The 18,000-nt window shown below is 43.4% G+C and overlaps 1 protein-coding gene across 3 annotated transcripts in view; it reads right to left on the reverse strand.

Moving 5' to 3' along the window:
- Positions 1–18,000, reverse strand: part of MTIF2 (mitochondrial translational initiation factor 2) — a 348,454-nt gene that overhangs the window by 73,304 nt on the left and 257,150 nt on the right. For all 3 annotated transcript variants that reach the window (XM_078649490.1, XM_078649492.1, XM_078649491.1), the window contains exon 11: positions 7,066–7,206. In XM_078649490.1, coding sequence (XP_078505616.1) covers positions 7,066–7,206 — 141 coding nt within the window. The remainder of the gene's footprint in view (positions 1–7,065; positions 7,207–18,000) is intronic.

Genomic DNA, 18,000 nt, shown 5'->3' on the forward strand with positions numbered 1-18,000 from the left:
TATACTACTACTTTGATCCAGAATTAAAGGAATTAAAAAATCTAGAATATGAAAGAATATTCCCTCTGCCGGCCGACATTCTGCCATTACGACAGTACGCTTGTGTAATCTATACAGACGGACATGCTCAACCCTCCGTTTGGGGAGAACAAGCATACAACCCCACATGTGAGATTACAAAAGAAGTGTGGCGCGGAGGTAAATTAAGTCCTCTATTAATAAAAACACACTCAGAACAACAGACTGAAATAATAGCATTGAAAATGGCGCTAGATAATGCGGATCACGAATTCCCGACACTTATAGTGTCCGATTCATATTACTGCGTCAAATCATATAACAACGATTTGCAGACATGGATTCAAAATGGTTACAAAGATGACACAGGTGCAACAATAAAGCAAAAACTGCTTTGGGAACAAATAGTTCTGTTACAAAAAGAACTACCAAAGACTCACGTGATACATACACTGAGTCATCAGCGTGATGGCGTTCACGTTGCAGGGAATTCATTGGCTGAGACAGCCACAGCGGTAGCAACTAAATCGGCTTCCGTAGCTAGGAAAAAGCGTACAATGAAAAATATTGACGGTGAAACAGTGCTGGCGGTGAAAACGTCATCAAAAGGCGACTGCTCAGCGCTACCGATCAACTATCCACTCAATTATACATACATAATCGATGCAAACTCCGTCTCTTTTGCTCAAATCCCTGGAGTGGGGGATAGAGTAATTCCAAACATGGACAGGAGAACTTTGTTAATTGCAGACGCACATATGGGCGAGGGTCTCAGACACCTCAAACTAAAAGATTCTCTGGAAGAATTACAATCAGAGTACTGGTGGCCAGGCATGAGCCTGCAGCATCACATTTTTGTAAAAAAATGCCCGGACTGCAACAGAGATCGCAGTGGCGAGAGAAACGGTATACTACCGTGGCGTTTCACTCCAGAAAGAATCAACAGTAAAAAGTAAAGCGTCCGATTAACATATACAGGCTAGTTTCCACTTATAATGTAGATCCCCAGCACTCGGCTGACGTCTGGACTGTTATACAAAGATTTGCGAGTCTAAATGGCATATACGCTAGGAGCATGCTACGTTTGACCAATGTTTTCACTTGAGCCCTCAAGCTTGGGGGAAAGCTCGGCCAAATGAGCATAGCACAGCGGGATTCTTCTCACTTCCTTCCTGAGGGATACGGGATGGTGTAAAGAAAAAACCAAGGCATAAAGCTATCTATAACGGAAAGGGTATTAGGTTCGGGAGCTGGGTGGGTCAAACATCTAATAAGTGTCCAACGTAGTCTAAATAACTTGCCAAGAAATTCTCTGAAGGGATTCAGTCCATACGAATTATTGTTTGGAACTAGGATGTTAGTCTTAGATCTTGACAGTCAGACTTCAGTGGTGAAGGAAAAAAGCTTTGATATCAAAGATCGTTTGGCTATTTTACAGGACTTAAACAAAACAAGAAAAGACCTGAGCAACATAGAGTTGAAACAGCAGCCAACAACCACTGAAGAACCACCACCTGTCCCAGCAAGACCTGTCTGGATTCCAAAAGTCGGGGATCTAGTCAGAGAAAAGATTGCGGTAAAGAAGGAATTTGGGCCTTCTTACAGAAAAGCAGTTCCTGTCTTGTCTATCAACGGGACAAGATCAGTTGTACTACCGCCGCTTGCTGGTAAAAAGGAGAACCGAGTTGTATCCATCGACCTGGTAAAACCACAATCATGTGGCCGATAACAAACAGTAGGCCAAGTGGACTCCCGATAAGTAGCAGAACACCAAGGTTTGCTACAAATACAGAGGTCCAAACTAAGAGGCTAATCACATTCGAAACGCCTACAGAACAACAACAAGGACTATGCAACAATGCATTGGAACCCAGACCTCTAACAAACCAAATAACACACCAACCTACAATGAAGTAACAAACGAATATGCAAGAAACAGTAATCCTGAAGCAATTGGAACAATTGACAGAACTGCATCCGGCTACTTCATAAACTTCGATGATTCCTTTGAAGACCTCAGTGAATCAAAAACACAGCCATCATCAAAAACCTTTAAAGATAAAGCTAAAGAACTTTTGAAACACCTGAAAGAAACCTATCTGATTTCTCCATGGATTGAATTTTGGGTGGGCTTTGGTGCATCTATCCTCATACTTTGGCTCATCATGGTACTAACTTTGGGACGCTTCATTGAGGGAAAATATGATAAAATGGACACAGCAAGTCAGAAAATCAACTTGATCCTCAAGCCACACACATCTTCACACGTCGAGAAAAGAGAACTTTCTTCAGTCAACTTCACAGCCAATCCTATACCAGGTGGGGTAGCATGGGACAATACTGACTACGAAATTTATGGTCCGGTTGAAATCCTGAAATATCCACACCAAATCAAAATCTCGTTAAGTGACTTTGTAAAACCAAGCTCATTTGCTGATGATTGGGACTTTGAAAACATAAATGATATGATGTCTGACTTAGTGATGTCTGCTAAATTTACCAAACATGATTATTTGCAGGGTTCGACTAATTATGATAGTATGTACTGTTACAACCACTATGGTAACCATTTTCTACATAAATCTGCACAACCTAGAAATGTTTTAAATTATAATCAATGGGAACATTGTGCAACCCCTCCAAAAGGAAGCTCAAGAACCTTTTACGACAAATATTCATACTTTTCAGGGTTCAACACAAGTAATGCTGAAACATTTTATTTCAAATTGTCAAATAAGACAGGGACAAAGATCATGCTAACAAACACGAAATTGATATATTCAGACTCATTTTTTGAACAAATGAATACTTTTGGTTTTGATTATTGGGACAAAAATGTTGAAGTAAAAAGTGTTTGGGGTACAAAAGAATGGCAAGTACAAGGTATAGAATCATTGTTTAGAGCCTGCATGATCCCAGAACAAATTATATTTTTGAATGACACTGTTCAACAAACCACCTGTCTTGGCTTAGCCAAAATCAAAGACTTAAATAAACCGTCTATTCCAAAGCCAACAATGGACAGCAATAGCTCTACAGATGAAGAGATAGACGTAAACTATGTATTAAACCAAAACAGAACAAATCCTGATTGGAAACAATGGTTAATCTGGCCCACAGATACTAATAACTGTCAAGATAGATTCCTGAACAAAACACAGGGGTTCACATTGACCAGGCCAGACCCTAGATATTCCCAAAGACAACACCCAGGGATAATAACCACCTACAGTGTGGGCAAATTATGCCTTCAATGGCTACAAACTTCCACACTGAGAGAAATTAAGCAACACCTAACTTTACTTACTGATGGTGCTGACTTGCGTGATTTCATTATGGGACCGCGCAAACAGCGTCAGAAACGTTTCATAGCAGCCTCTGTATATGCAGCTTACAACGAGGCCTGGAAGGTGACTCAAATTGAGACAGCAGAAAGAATACGGGAAATTGACCGTATTAATTTGGAAAAATCACTTTCTGTAGTGGACAATGGGTTAATGACTCTGTCCTCCAGAATTTTTTCTTTGGACAGCATTGTGTCTTCAGCAATCGACATTTTATCGCAAGACTTACTGTTGTTACAACACGGTCAGTCACAATTGCGTTCTATTGTACAGCTTGGCTGGACGTTACAAAATCTGCGTTCAGGCTATGTGCCTTGGCGTTTAATCAACACAACGTCACTATTCAATATCTTTAACCTTACTGATAAACAAATCAGTATGGCACAGAAGGGTGCTGATTATACAATCCTGAGCATTGAGAAACTCGAGAGATTACCAGTGACAATGTCAGAACGACCTGTCAGTGAATGGATAATACATGGGATAATTAATATTTCAATATCAACCTTCAGGTTTCAATACTGCCAAAAATATATACAGGCTGGCATGTACGAAAAATTGGGAAACGGGTACATTAAGACAACATGGAACTTGCCCTATTCACATGCATGTGTCAGTAATAAAGGACAGAAAGTGTTTCTTAGTGGCAATAATTGTGCGATGTCACTAAGCGGTACACTTCTGTGTAATGGAATTAGTTTGCATGGAGCCTGTGAAGGGAACTCAAATAACCTTTCATGTCACCAGCTAGGCACACCTGCAACAGAGATAGAACCATTTTTTCAAAGACTCTATAATGGGAGTTACATTCTAATTGTGGACCGCAGATGCTGTAGTCTTATGCCCGGGACTCCTTATCTCATAACTACGACTGCGAAGGTCAAGTGCTGTGGACGCTTATTGTTCCCCAGCTCCTTTCCAGACAGGGAGGCAAGGGCATGGCCCAACTTGAAAATTACTTCTATTCGAATAGACACTTTAAGCAGAATGAAAACAGTGCTTCTTCAGACGCCAACCAGGCTCACGTCATCAAAAGAAACGTATGATCTCCTAGTCGCAAGGACGACTGCAGAGATTCACTCATTGTTATCAACTAATTCCCCCATACATTTCGCAGAAATCCTGAATGAAATCTTAAATATTTCTGATACCAGTGGAGTCTCAAAAGTATTTAAGACAGTATTTTCGATGGCATTAACACCATTCAAAGCCATACTGGGTATTTTTCCAGATTTCGTCCATTCGATTTTTGGCGGACTTCCCCTCATTTTGGGACTAATTGCAGGAATTCTATTCTTAGTCCTTATATTTCGTTATGGCAAACCGTGTCACAGACAAAACACCTGCGACAAGGGAAGAAACAATCCGAGCCATTGGATACCGGGACCGGATATCAAAAATCCTGGGACTATCCCGGCTTAGAGACCTGAACATGACTTGGTTTCTTTCATTTCGACCAATGTGGCATCGATGTGTTTTACCTGTATTAAGGTGCATGCTGTGTGGAGAAGAATGCGTGTTGGACACCTGTCTGACGCTACAATCGGATGCGCCAATGGATGCAGAAACATTGTTGAGCCCAATAAAGGCTCATGCTTTGTGCTGCCCTCAAAGGCTGCCAATCCTGATGACGGCATTCGTGGAGACTTCACCGCTACGATTAAGGGGTAGTGAAGTTCAAGATGAAAGCAGCATCGATCAGGTACGACCTTCTGTCAGCAATATTAATCAAAACGTCAATGGAGACAATCATGCGCATGAATGCATGGTTACATCCTTTTCCGAGTTAGTGGAACTCTCACAGGAAGCTGTTGACAGCTTTTTCGACAGTCTAAATGATATGATGTTCTCTCCAGAGCAGAAATAGAGACTTTTGAGCAAGCTAGCACACGGCGTTCCCTGAATTTGGCCTTCAACTTTAATAACAGAATACCATGAACAATTTTCCCTCCAGTTCACGGACAGCAATTTTTTCAGCAGCCCCAAAATATTTTTACGATTTTTTCGGGACACTTATCTTCTGCTTAAAGTAGACATTAGCTGCCCGCTGGTATGTTCATAATTATTTTATTCTGTGATGGAATGGTCTCGAACTTTTTCTTCTGTATTAAGAGCCATTTCATGTGTAATTCTCATATTCGATTAGTAATAATGTATACATATGCTTGATTACTTTGGCATTATTCTACAGCATGAGTGCATATAATACATGTGACTATTTTTTCGTATATTAGATAAATTCGAAATGCATTATATGTATTTTGGGGTGGTAAGGTATACACAATACTCTACAGTATGTTTTACTATGCCTAGATTCGTAAACATGGCCATAGTTAGCGTGGAGTGGGTGTGATGTATTCCTATAGGTTCTGTATCGATCCCCCTATTCCTGACCCTGTTCTGGTTAACAAGTTAACTAGCAGCCATCCCATGATGCAGAAACCGTTATCTGATTAAGCCACACCACGGCACAGGAACGTGTTATCTGATTATGTCATAACGCTTGCCATCTAATTAGACAAGCGATATTCCTCCAGCCCCTGATAAGGCATACGGAGTTCTCAAAACAAATCAAACCTATGACACCCCGGGAAAAACCCTGCGGCCATTGTTTTGATTTCATCGAGAACTTCAGCAAAAGAATGTGCTAACGACCAAGTCGTATGACATCCTTATTGACGTATCTATGTCCATCCTTACGTCAATCTCTGCACCTTACAGGTATAAATATTACCGGTATTGCCTTAAGCAAACACACGCGGTGGTGACGAGATCGGAGCAGCCAGACTTGCCGAAGCCCAGAGCAGAGCAGACCCCGCTGGCGCAGCCCCGCCTTCCTGACGCGCTGAGAACGAGACGCTGCTTTCTCCTGCCGAGAAATCCAGCTCCGGCGCTTCCGGGTAGCCCTCGCAGGCAGCCTGGAATATCGAGACCAGAGACGAGAGATACCATCCCTCATTCATCCTAAATTCCAGGTACAGAACTGAATAACCCCTCGCAGAGAATTCTTGAGTCAGTCACTTGGCAAAACAAACTTAACTTAAACTGCTACTTTCTATTCCCGCCCATGTATTAGGCTTAGGTCAGGTACACCGGGGTAGGCGTAGTTAGAAACACCAGTTGAGTACGATTAGTCAAATGTATATGTATATAACTATTTTATCCATCTTAAACCTGCATATGGCTTAGAAACCATATAAATGTTTTTACAGTATTATTTTATACTTCTGCTTTTATTGTATGCACTTTACTTAACCATAAGTATTGCGATAATATCGATCCATTTCTCTTGTATGAGAAAAGAGACTGATCAATAAATACCATCTTTTATTGAACACGCCCGTCTCATCCTTTTCTCTACAATCTGGTGAGACTAAGAATGCAGGTACTGACTGAGTAAAATAAGTTGTCTTTTGTTTTCACACGATTCTAGAGATACACTCTTGATTAGGGGAGAGCAAAGTTGTCATGTTCTATGGTTGTCAGAAACTAAATCCCTTCTTGTCTATCCAGGGAGGTTCAACTCCTCCTTGCCTATTCGAGAAAGTTTCTAGTGAACTCTGAGCTAGCTGGCAAACCCAAAACTTTAAGTCTAATATCGACAATAGAAGACCTAGTTAACGTCTGGTCTAGGCCTATACTATTGAAGGTATTATTCCAATGCGCAGAGCCTATTGGGATAATAGGAACTACACTACAGTACCTTTAAATGTATCTGCTAGCTCAATATCATTTTCACTAATATCACCGACTCCGAAGTGGACTAGATCGAGTTCACACTGATCACTGGCATCATAACTGTCGATCACATCCAGAAGGGCCTCAACTGACCCATCCACATCACCTAAAACACAAAAGAAAGACTGGTAAGACAGAAGGAATTTTAAATCAAGAACGAAAAGTATATCTAGCTTTAAATAAGTTTATATTAATTTGCACTCAAATTTAAATTCTGCAAAATAATTTCTTAAGACAGTAACTTTTCTATAACCATGCATAATTTAATGATTGTGATCATCACATCAAAAAACAAACTGAAAATAAGAGTAATGAAACTGGAAAGGAGTCCATGGGTGCTTCAGTAAAAGGCTGTTTCTATTGCCTTCTCATAGGTTCAGATCTGATTGAGCCACTTGGTTAAACATTTATTAGTCTAACAATCCAAAAGGTTATGCCATCAGGGCTTAGTAACAGTACATGTTATATTCCTGGTCTTTAGCATGATCCTCTAGCCTATAGTACAAACATGACTTTCCTTTAAATAAAGTAAGCACAGGCACATTCCTGCCCCCCCCCCCACCTTTCACAGTTTCCAGGTCTTGCCCACTAAGGCACTTGTGTGGTTACCAAGACTGTAATATTTTGCTTTTCCTCCACACCATAGACCTAAGGAGACAACAAGTGTAAAGAGTAGGTGGAACAGCAGAAGGAAAAAATTGTATTAGTATGAAATTTATTAAGGTACGTTCAATTAAGTTGCTTGCAGTTGTAGCGCTCCAGCACTTTTATATTGTATAGATTCACACCCTTTTGTATCAGTTTCAAGTGCCACACTAGAAGTGCTCAGTAAAGAAAGTTAACATGCATATATTTGTACTAGATTTTCTTAAGAACTTATTTTCATCCATCTTTTTTCAGGGCAGCATTAGTAAGTTCACCCCATCCACCACTATATTGCACATAACCTGACCATGTAAACACATAACAGTCCACACAGATTGGGAAGGCAAAGTGCTGGTTAACATAAGATACAATCAATACTTCCTTAACTTCTCATGGAAGCTGCTGTAACACGTTTGGGTTATTGCCAGTTATCTTTACTGTAGCGAGGCTTTGTACAGTTTCCAAATCACCTGGCTATGGCCGGTTTTGACAATATCCTTGCCTATATTTGCAGTGCCATACGTTTAAAACAGCTGTGAAATAATAGGATATTAGGTATATTCGATAAAATACAGAGGAGCTCTCTTAACATCTTTAACATATCAGGACTACCTCTTTAACATATCATGACCACCTCTTCCTTTATAAAATTCAAGAGAAAGCTCAAAGACCTCTTCCTCAATCGTTCCCTCCCGAACCGATAGCTGCCGTCGAAGCTCGCAAGCCAGCACACTGCTGCTATCTGCTATTGGGACATTGAGTCTTTCTCCTCCTCCTCTCCACGAGAGGAACTGCCCTTATCACCCCTCCCCAAAGGAGGCTCGGTGCAAGTCAACAAACACACAACTTGAATACTACCTGACCTCCTTGCATCAATGTGGTACATTGCACTGAGACTTTCAAAGCGCTTTGAGCTAATATGTTTACTTTTATCTAGATTGTATGTCGCTCGCAGGCCGACTGTTCTAAAGTGCTCCAATACCTTTGGGTCTGGTTAGCGCTATAGAAAACTCCTCAAATAATAAAGAACATCTAATGTATGCAAAGGTCTCAGCAGAGTGTCTTTCTTTCTAAGATAACATCTAGCAAAGAAATGGCCTTACTGATGTGGAATCTGGACACCACTTCCAGCCTTACCCTAAAGTGTTTTTTTTAAACTCTGTATAACATTGCGAACCCTTGTGTGTATACGTCAATAACCCTCAAAGAAGAAATATTCTGTACTACGAAAGTTGCCAGTGATGTGCCGATTTTCTGCCAAATTCGTAGAGCCAAAAAGAAAAGAAAACAAGCTTGTCGAAACCACTTTCATTTTCCCATGCCAGCGGCCTGTGGTAGAAGGAGTGAAAATCTGTGCATAAACCTCTTAAGAAATCTCATTATAAGTCGGAAAAAAGTGTGTTGTGCAATGTCTCTCAATATCAGAAGGTGGTAGCTAAGTGTTGAAGACCAAAATGTGCACTGAATAATGTTGCTCAACTTTATATGTAGCACTAGTCACATAGAACCCGCTTACGAGTGCCCCTAAATGGTAATTACTGCACCTGGCAAATACCATTACCCGGAGAGAAGGGTTGGGGGGGTTGGGAGGGGCAGTCGATTGAATGTAATGGGGGCCATAAATATGTCCTATTTCTTGTAGTCCATAAAATATTTAGAATTACAAATGGAATTGGTGCATTCGGCACACATCTGCACATTTCGGAATTAAGCCCACATTTTTTCTCCAGTAAATTTTAGCAGGTTTGCCCTGTGGGAGGTGGTGTGTTTTCTATGAAACTTCAGATATATACAGTAACAGCAGTCATTGTACCTCTAAGAATTCCGCCCTATACTTGTAACAGGGGCCATAGTGTTATTGTCACTCAAAATTATACCAAATGCAATTTCTATTTCTGTAATATTAAATAGTGAAAGTAGAACCTGTTGTAGAATGGACTAGAATGTCCACGTAATTCTGGAGTAGATTCAGAACACCAAATTCTAAGAACGTAAATGCAAAACTGCTAGGTTGAGTGAGCCATAGCTGTAGTGAAGCATTTCAGAAATATTCCTGAAAAGAAGCCGGGTGTGTGCTTAGTAAGTGCCAGGGACTAACGTGACATTTATTGCATGTCCAAGAACAATCTGTGTCTCAACCACGAAGACCATTTGATATTTCAAAATCTTCAGATTGGAAACGAGGGGGAAATGGGAGAACTACCTTTTTGAGGGTGTCTGGAGACCCTTTTAAATGTTTCATTCTAATTAATGTTGTACCCTACAGCTGAAAGACGCTGGAGAGAGCAATTTGATGAAGGGCCCGTGCTTGGGAGTCTTCTCATGCATTGGCCACCTTCCAGACACTGGCAGAGGAGTCTGGATTGCCCAGGGGTCGTCAGATCTGCAGACGCAGAACCTTACTGGCAGCAGCCCACAAGATTTAGAGAGGCATCAGTACTGAGCCCCCATCACACAATGATATCCAAAACGCGATGGGCAATGGAAAGAAGATAATTCCCAGGAAATACAGAGCCCCACTAGAGCAGGGGTCCCCGTGGGACGCCTGAAAGACAAATGGGAGTTGGACCTCAATAATGTCCTACATGATAAGGAATGTGAAAAAATACATGACTTGTAGGTGGTTCCCTTAATTTAACATCTCACTCCTCCCCCTTAAGTGATCTAAAAAGCACCACACCTAATCCTTGCACGGTCTGCCTCCAATTCTGCACAGGTGGCGGTATATTACATAACTGGGCACATGCCGTAAGATAGAATTTGTTACAGATATACGTACTACAGCAGGACTTTAAGGTAACAGCTCCTGCTTTTACAAGCTACGCATTCTGGAACTAGATTAGGCAGGCACGCAGACGTTGTACTGTAAGAGTTACACAAGATTTGGAATACGGGTCAAGAAGCAGAATACACATTGTTATATGCCAATGTATATTTTTGTAAATAAAAATGGCACTAAAGATGGTTTGAAAAAATAAGTGGTAGTCTTCTTGCTTAGTCAGTAAATTGATGGTCTTTCCAAATATTTACTTCCCGGAGGCAACTAATGTCAAAGCAATCCTGTGTCTGGCAGTAAATCTCCAATTGTTTCTGCTTCCCTTTGCCTACCAATATATTTCATGCCCTCTTGCCTCAAGATGCAAAACATCATGGTGACGTAGTCGTTCTTGGTCAATTCTTGCTTTTCACCTGAGATAAGAAGAAATTCAGAAAAATGCTCACCATTTTCAATTTTAGAACAGTGTCATGGAGGTGTCTTCCATTTACCCTCCAGAGATGTTTTGCGCAGCAGCAGCTTGTGTGGCTACACAAGAATGTAAATAAATATCTGCCACAGCCATGATCTATTTGTCCACTATTTAATAACATTACTTTGCTAAGGTTAATCTTCCTTATCAACTATATGAGCAATTCTCTCATTCAAGCTGTTTGGAGGATTTCTTCATAGTCAGGCACGGACCAGTGATCCTTATAGTATGTACATTTTAGTTTGCATAGGAGAATAATTAGTTTGCATGAGAACATAAGCCCCAAGACAGTTTTGTATCTTTCGAATAACAGTCAGGCTGGCCTTCAACTTTAAAGATTAATATAAAAGTGCTTGAATTGTGTCTTTGGCAGGGAGAATGCACAATCTTGCCTATAATTGCTCCAGGATTCTCAACAGAAGTTGTAGGGTTGAAGCAAGACTTAGGATGACTGGGAAAGGTCTTTTAGAAGCCAGATGTCTCAGAGAACTATTAGACGTGGAAACTTCCCTGCAAATGCAAATCCTCAGTGAAGCCAGATAGTTATGAATACACGTGGGGCTTCATCTGAGGCTGAATGGCAACAAGAGAAAATGCCAATAGTTACTTAACACATTTAGAGTTTCTTGGCTAGCTCTAAAAGAGGTATATGAAGCCCTAGTATAGGTTAATTTTGTAATTTGCTTCGCGCTCGATTTGCTCATAACTGTGCTTTTTTCGTGACAAATGCAGTAAAACTGTTGGCCAATCTTGAACTGATAACGTCAGGGTTCTGACCTAATTTTTCCCTGTCTTGAAGATCTACGCATTTCAAGACGGCTGCTGGCTCTGTCAAAGACCTGCAACGAGCCCAGGAAACCTGGAGCTGCCTCTAAAATGAAACATTGAAGGTCCCAGAATTGCACCCTCAAGTGATTTGCCATCCGAAGTAGTGGGTGGCGAGACTATGTTGGGGAGCAATGGCTCAGAAGGTATGGGGAGAATGGGAAGTGGCACAAGTTATGCAGTGGGGTGCAAGGGTTTTAAACTTCTCCCGTGAGTTTGGAACTGTGCAGCTAGGCGCGCTTGCCCATAGAGCCCACTGTAAGACGAATACCCTATGTGGGAGAACCTGCACAGAGCTCTTCCCTACTGCAGTTAGGAGGAGTGTAGGTTCACACAATGTGCGACTGCTACCCCTTGTGTGTTTACCATTTGGAGGGACTACGATTTCAATGGCTCTAAACTTACTGAAGCATGGCCCTACATCTCGGTGTGCAATTTACTATTCTCTCCTTACCTGCTTCGTGGCGTGCTGAAGTGTACCTCACTGCACCAAAATATATAATCTGTTTGATGGTGGGCAATGTCCACTTGAGATAAATTCAACATAACGATCTGCCTACACTGGGGCTCAAATACACATGTATTTAGCTGGGGGTGTGGGGACATAAATAAGAATATAATTGGTGACACACTGCACCTTACAAGCCATAATACCCCTCGTCTCAAATACTACCAGGCTCGCAGTCTTTCTCGATTATTCCTGATGAGTGACAAAGGCTGAATCAAGGAATAAAGAGTGCACAGATTTAAGAGATAGCAAAGAGTCCAAAACAGACCTGGAAATGCTCACCAGTTATGCCAAAATCAGAATCTGATGCAAATATGGACCTTAACCTGCAGCGGCAACTCTGCTATGGAGGGAGAGTTGCCAACTCGCCAGCAGCTGCAAACATTTAAAAATAAAATGACAAAAACTAGGTTTATTATCATTTTATTTTTCTCTGCCGGGCGAGTCTTGGGGACGTGGCCATCGTTGAGGGGCAGTCACAAAGGGAGAGTGATGACTAATGTTATTCAGTGCACCACCTCAGGCCAACAAAAGCATCATACGCACTGACGCTCTCTCCAACCCCAGCTGCATTGCTGGGTTGAAAAGAGCAGTCGCAGGTTCCCTGTCTCCCTGAGAGTGCAAATCGATCGCGCTCAGGACAAGCCTGGCGCTGCTCTCGTGAATAACAGCTGCATCAGGATTGGCTGCAGGGAATTCTGGGAATCTGTGCTGGCGCGGATGAGAAGGAGAAGAGCGGTGATGCAGTGGTGCGGCAAGACGGGCAGGTAAGTTATTTATAAATTATTTCTATTTGTATTTTGTTGTAGTAGTCTCCCTCCCACTCCCGCTACCCCCCACCGGTAACTAAGCGAAGACACTAGTCACTACTGGTATCCTGCAATGGTTGGAGGCACTCTATAATTTGGCAAAAGACACTAAAACTAACCTGGGAAGCCCTCAAACCGACCGTCCGCGGCTCTGAAATCAGCTATCGCACTAAAGAGAAACGTGCGCGCCGAGAGCAGCTTGAGACCCTAGAAGCGCATTAGGTGACCCTATCTTCCCAACTCCGCTCCAATCCTACCCCCATCCTTCGCCGTAATCTGATTCTCGCACAACAGGAGCTGCGTTAATATCTATTGAATGAAGCCAAGGAGATCTGAGAGACGTCACAACATCAGATATATCAGTGGGGTGATAAATCCAGTAAAATTCTCCACAGACTGTGCCAAGCAGATAGTACCCCGGCTGTTACGCCCATTATTCGGGGTCCAGATGGGTCCTTATACACGACACCGGAGGGTGTTGCTGGAGAGTTTGCAAGGCACTTCGCATCCTTATATGCTCGGAAAGAGCAGATCTCTGCCGAACTCATTGCGGAATTCCTAGTGGACATTCTGCCTCGTCGGCTCCCCGACTCTGTCCGTGAACAACTAGAGACCCCAATCACATTAGACGAGTTGTGCACTGCACCCTGGTCGTGCCCGGGTCCCAACGGGTTTTCCATGGAATTCCTCCGATTACACATTCACCTTCTGGGGCGCCATTTATTGGCGACCATTGCGGAAGCCACAGACTTAGCAAGTCTGCCAAAGGACTGGCGACACGCAGAGATTGTGCTCTTTCTCAAGCCTGGTCAACCTCGAGAAGACCCCTCTTCCTACCGCCCAATCTCCCTTATTAATTTTGAACCCAAACTGCAAGGGAAAGTCCTGGCGGATTGCCTTCGGGGTGTGTCACGGACCTGATCCACCCTGACCAGTCCGGCTTTATGCCTCAGAGAGCCACTAGACACAATATTAGACGAGTCCATAACGCCATTGCTGCTGCCCCTACCTGCTGCTAGCCGATATCGATAAAGCCTTTGACTCGCTGAGATGGGTCTATCTTTTTCAGCTGCTCGAGGCGATCAATTTTGGACCCCACTTCTTGACATACATACGTCTGTTATATACAGACTTGACGGCATCAGTTCGGATTGCGGGACAGCGCTCACACTCTTTCCCGATCCAGAGGGGTACCTGACAGGGCTGCCCTTTGTCTGCTTTGCTGTTCGCGGTCGAGCCTCTGGCGGCCTGGGTCAGAAGTGACGCAGTGCTCAGGAGGTTTGATTGGTCCCGATCGAAGTCGGATCATATAGCATGATACGCCGACGATGTCCTCTTTTTTAATGACAGACCCATGGTACCCTGGATCCCATATATTGGAAATTCTTAGGGCATTTGGAGGCACCACGGGCCTCCACGCCAATCCCGCTAAATCCATCTTATTCCCAGTGTGTGGACAACAGGGTTGCGAATCATGAGCCGCGCAGCTCTCCCGGGCTACAGGTTCAAATATTTAGGGATCTACATCTCCCCATGCCCCAAGGATTCCTGGGCACACAATATCACCCCATTGTTAACTAGCCTTGGGAATGAAACGACTACGCTCTCCCCCTCCCTCTACGGGCGCTCGGCCATCTTTAAGATGGTTTCTCTGCCTCCCACCCTATACCGCCTTCAACATTTTCCTTATCCTCTCCCTCGCGCATGGTTTGCGCAAGTGAATGCCATACAAAACAATTTCCTCTGGGGCGGTGGAGCTGTTCGGGTGGCACTCCGAACTTGTGCACAGTCCACGTACTGTGGGGGGATAGCGGCAGCTGATATCTACTCCTACTATGTTGCGTCTCACATCCTTGTAATCAACGAATGGTGGTATAACTCCCCTACAGATCCGGCATATGCAATTGAGCATGCTGCAATGTAACAAGCCCCTCTTCTCTACTTATTGTATAGCTCCACACGTCTAGAACATTTACCATCGGCAGGCAGAGTAGCCATACAGCTGTGGGGGCCAAGACCAGACAAATGGGGTGGAAAGGGAAACTCACTCAACAAACTCCCCTGTGGCACGGTACACACCTTCAATCAGCAACCGTATTGGGCGGGTTCTGGGGATGGGACCTGGTGGGGCTCTCGACCCTTGGAGACGTATTATGGGGCACTCCCCTAAACTCATTCCAACAACTACAAATGGACTTCGGCCTCCATAAGTCACAATTTTACAAATTTTTACAGCTCCGTCACGCACTCACCCCCCAGATCCGAAATTTAGAGGCAGTCTCCGAGTTCCAGCCCTTGGAGGGCCGCCTGCTAATGGGGGACCTTATTACACACAAAATCAGACAAATATATCAAACACTGACGATACACACACCCACCACCCTCGACAAGACCCGACTTGCCTGGCAGGCAGACATTCCAGAATCAACAGATGACAATTGGGCTGAAGCGACTGCCAGCCCGAGGGGAGCGGCAGTTTCCACACGATACCGGCTCATCCTGTTCAAATATTTACATAGAGTATATTACACTAGGGTGCGACTATGGTGAAAGGGGGTCATTCAGTCCCCTACGTGTCTGAGATGCGGCAGAGAAGATGGGTCCTTCCTACACACAGTTTGGAGCTGCACAGCGTTGCAGCCCTTTTTGAACAGGGTCCGGTCATGTCGTAATGAAGTGCTGGCGTGGGTGCTTCTACTGGACCCATGGCTGTTCCTACTACACTCCACGATGTCATTGGGGGGAATCGTTATAAACAGTATCTGCTGTTCCTTGCCCTTATTATCGCCAAAAGGGATATTGCGCAGGAATGGAAGGAGTCATCTCCCCCGACCATAGGCAAATGGAAGAAAGAATTAGATAAATGTATGGGGGCCGAGATTGCTGTCTTTGAGGTCGGGGGTTGCCCGGGGAAACATCGTAAGATCTGGACACGGTGGGCGACATATTGTGGAATTGACCTGCCCCCCCTACCCGAGGAACATCCATGAGTGGCCCCCTCAGATCCCTGATGTGCATCACCCTGTGTTGTATCATTTGGTCGTATTATTGCTCTGCTATGATGTATACTTTGAATCTGATTAATCATGTGCTGTATTATGGAGATTGAAAACAAAACTGTCTGCATAATGTTTGTATTGTTGTTTTACCGGCATGTTCGGCAGGTATTGTTTATTATCATAAAAATGGTTACAGATGCAAATATTATCCTTATGCCCAAACAGGTCATTGTAGGGCTTGTGCCCTTTATACTGCAAAATAACTAAATAAAATGTGTTAAAAAAAACTAAAACTAACACTGACATAACACAACATAAAAACTCTGGTATTAAGAAAGGACAGGTAGGGTCATGGCAGCCAAATATAGATTCAGCTTGTTGGAGAATGCTACCGTGTCTTCAAAGAAACATTGCAGTGTGGTTGCACACAAAATAATTGTGCAGTTCAAGGAGGTAACAGAACTTGAGGACCAAAATCTTAGAGGAAATCGCAGAATCTTCAGCCTCCAAAAGTATGTGGAATGAGACACCAATACATGTGTAGAATTCCTGGAATCTTGGGTACCAAACATTTTACCCATCACTTTCAAGAAGGAATTCAAGATAGAAAGGGCGCATACAATCCCCTCAGGCAATCTTGTAAATGAGATGTCCAACCCACTGAAAGCCCCAAGGACAATGATTTTCCTTAAAAGTTCGACATGCTGAGTCCATGATGTAGGAAGCTGGCTCTCTATATAGTGTACTAAAACGAAGTACACAATGCAGAGAGTCCAGGGAGACCCAGATTGTTATACGGAGGCAAAAGTAGAAAATACTAACGCTCTATTTGCGGTAGTGTGGGCGAGCAGTTAGGCTTATCAGAGAAAAGTGCTAAGCATTTGTTGTGCTCATGGAGGCAATAAATGAGACGCATACTCCAGAATAAATCCGAGACTAATTTTGCAAAAATAGCATGATTTTTATATCATTTTAAGGACCAAGAACTTCGTTGGCGGGTAAGTATTTTTTAGGTATGAATTTTCAAAGTTCGGAAAATAACTCACTGTAGTGGGCAATTACACACAAGGAAAGTCTAAAGAGAAAAATGCAAACATGCATATACAATTGTACAGTCGGTTCTAGGGTTTAGAGTAGCAGCAGGGCCACTCATGGAATAGGTCTCAGGGGTCTCGACATCTCTCAGCGGGTGCTAGCTTTCTGGTTAGCTAGAGTCCAGTTTAGACTCTTCGTCTCAGTGTCAGCTACAGGTGGTCTGGCACCTCAGGTATTGCTACGACACGGCTCAGGTAAGTCCTGGTGTCCTCTCACTTGTTGGGGGTACAAATCTGACACTTGGGAGCTGTCTACTCCAAGGGAGTTCTCTGGCGATTGGCTGGAGGTGTTTTGGTGTTCTTGGAGGCCTCACAGCAGCAGCACATGTCAGCACAACATTATTGTCGAGTCCGTGGAGGCAGAAGGCAGCGTTTCGTGCCACAATTCTGCAGCAGGTACTCTGTTCTTGGGTCAGCAGCTCTTCTTTGTCTGTTATCTTCTTAGCTCTGTCGAATCTAAAGTTCATGGTCCCAGGGTGCCACCTAAATACTAAATTTAAGGGCTTTACAGGGGGAGACAGGTAGTAGCCAATGGGCTACCTACATTTAGAGAGTCTACATCCTCTATGTGACCACTTCTTTTGGGGAGTGGGCACAACCCTGACCCTAATTGGTCTATTCCCTCACAAACAGGATGGAGGACACTGAAAAAATGGGTCCACGTCACCTGCCCCACCTTATGGGTGGTGCAGGCTGAATGTGGGCCCACCTCCTAATCTTAGGGCAATAAGGCCTGCTGTAGGGGTGACTTACCGATACCTCGTGTAGTGTC

The sequence above is a fragment of the Lissotriton helveticus genome, chromosome 6 (assembly GCF_964261635.1).
Source record: "Lissotriton helveticus chromosome 6, aLisHel1.1, whole genome shotgun sequence".
Lineage (NCBI taxonomy): Eukaryota > Metazoa > Chordata > Amphibia > Caudata > Salamandridae > Lissotriton > Lissotriton helveticus.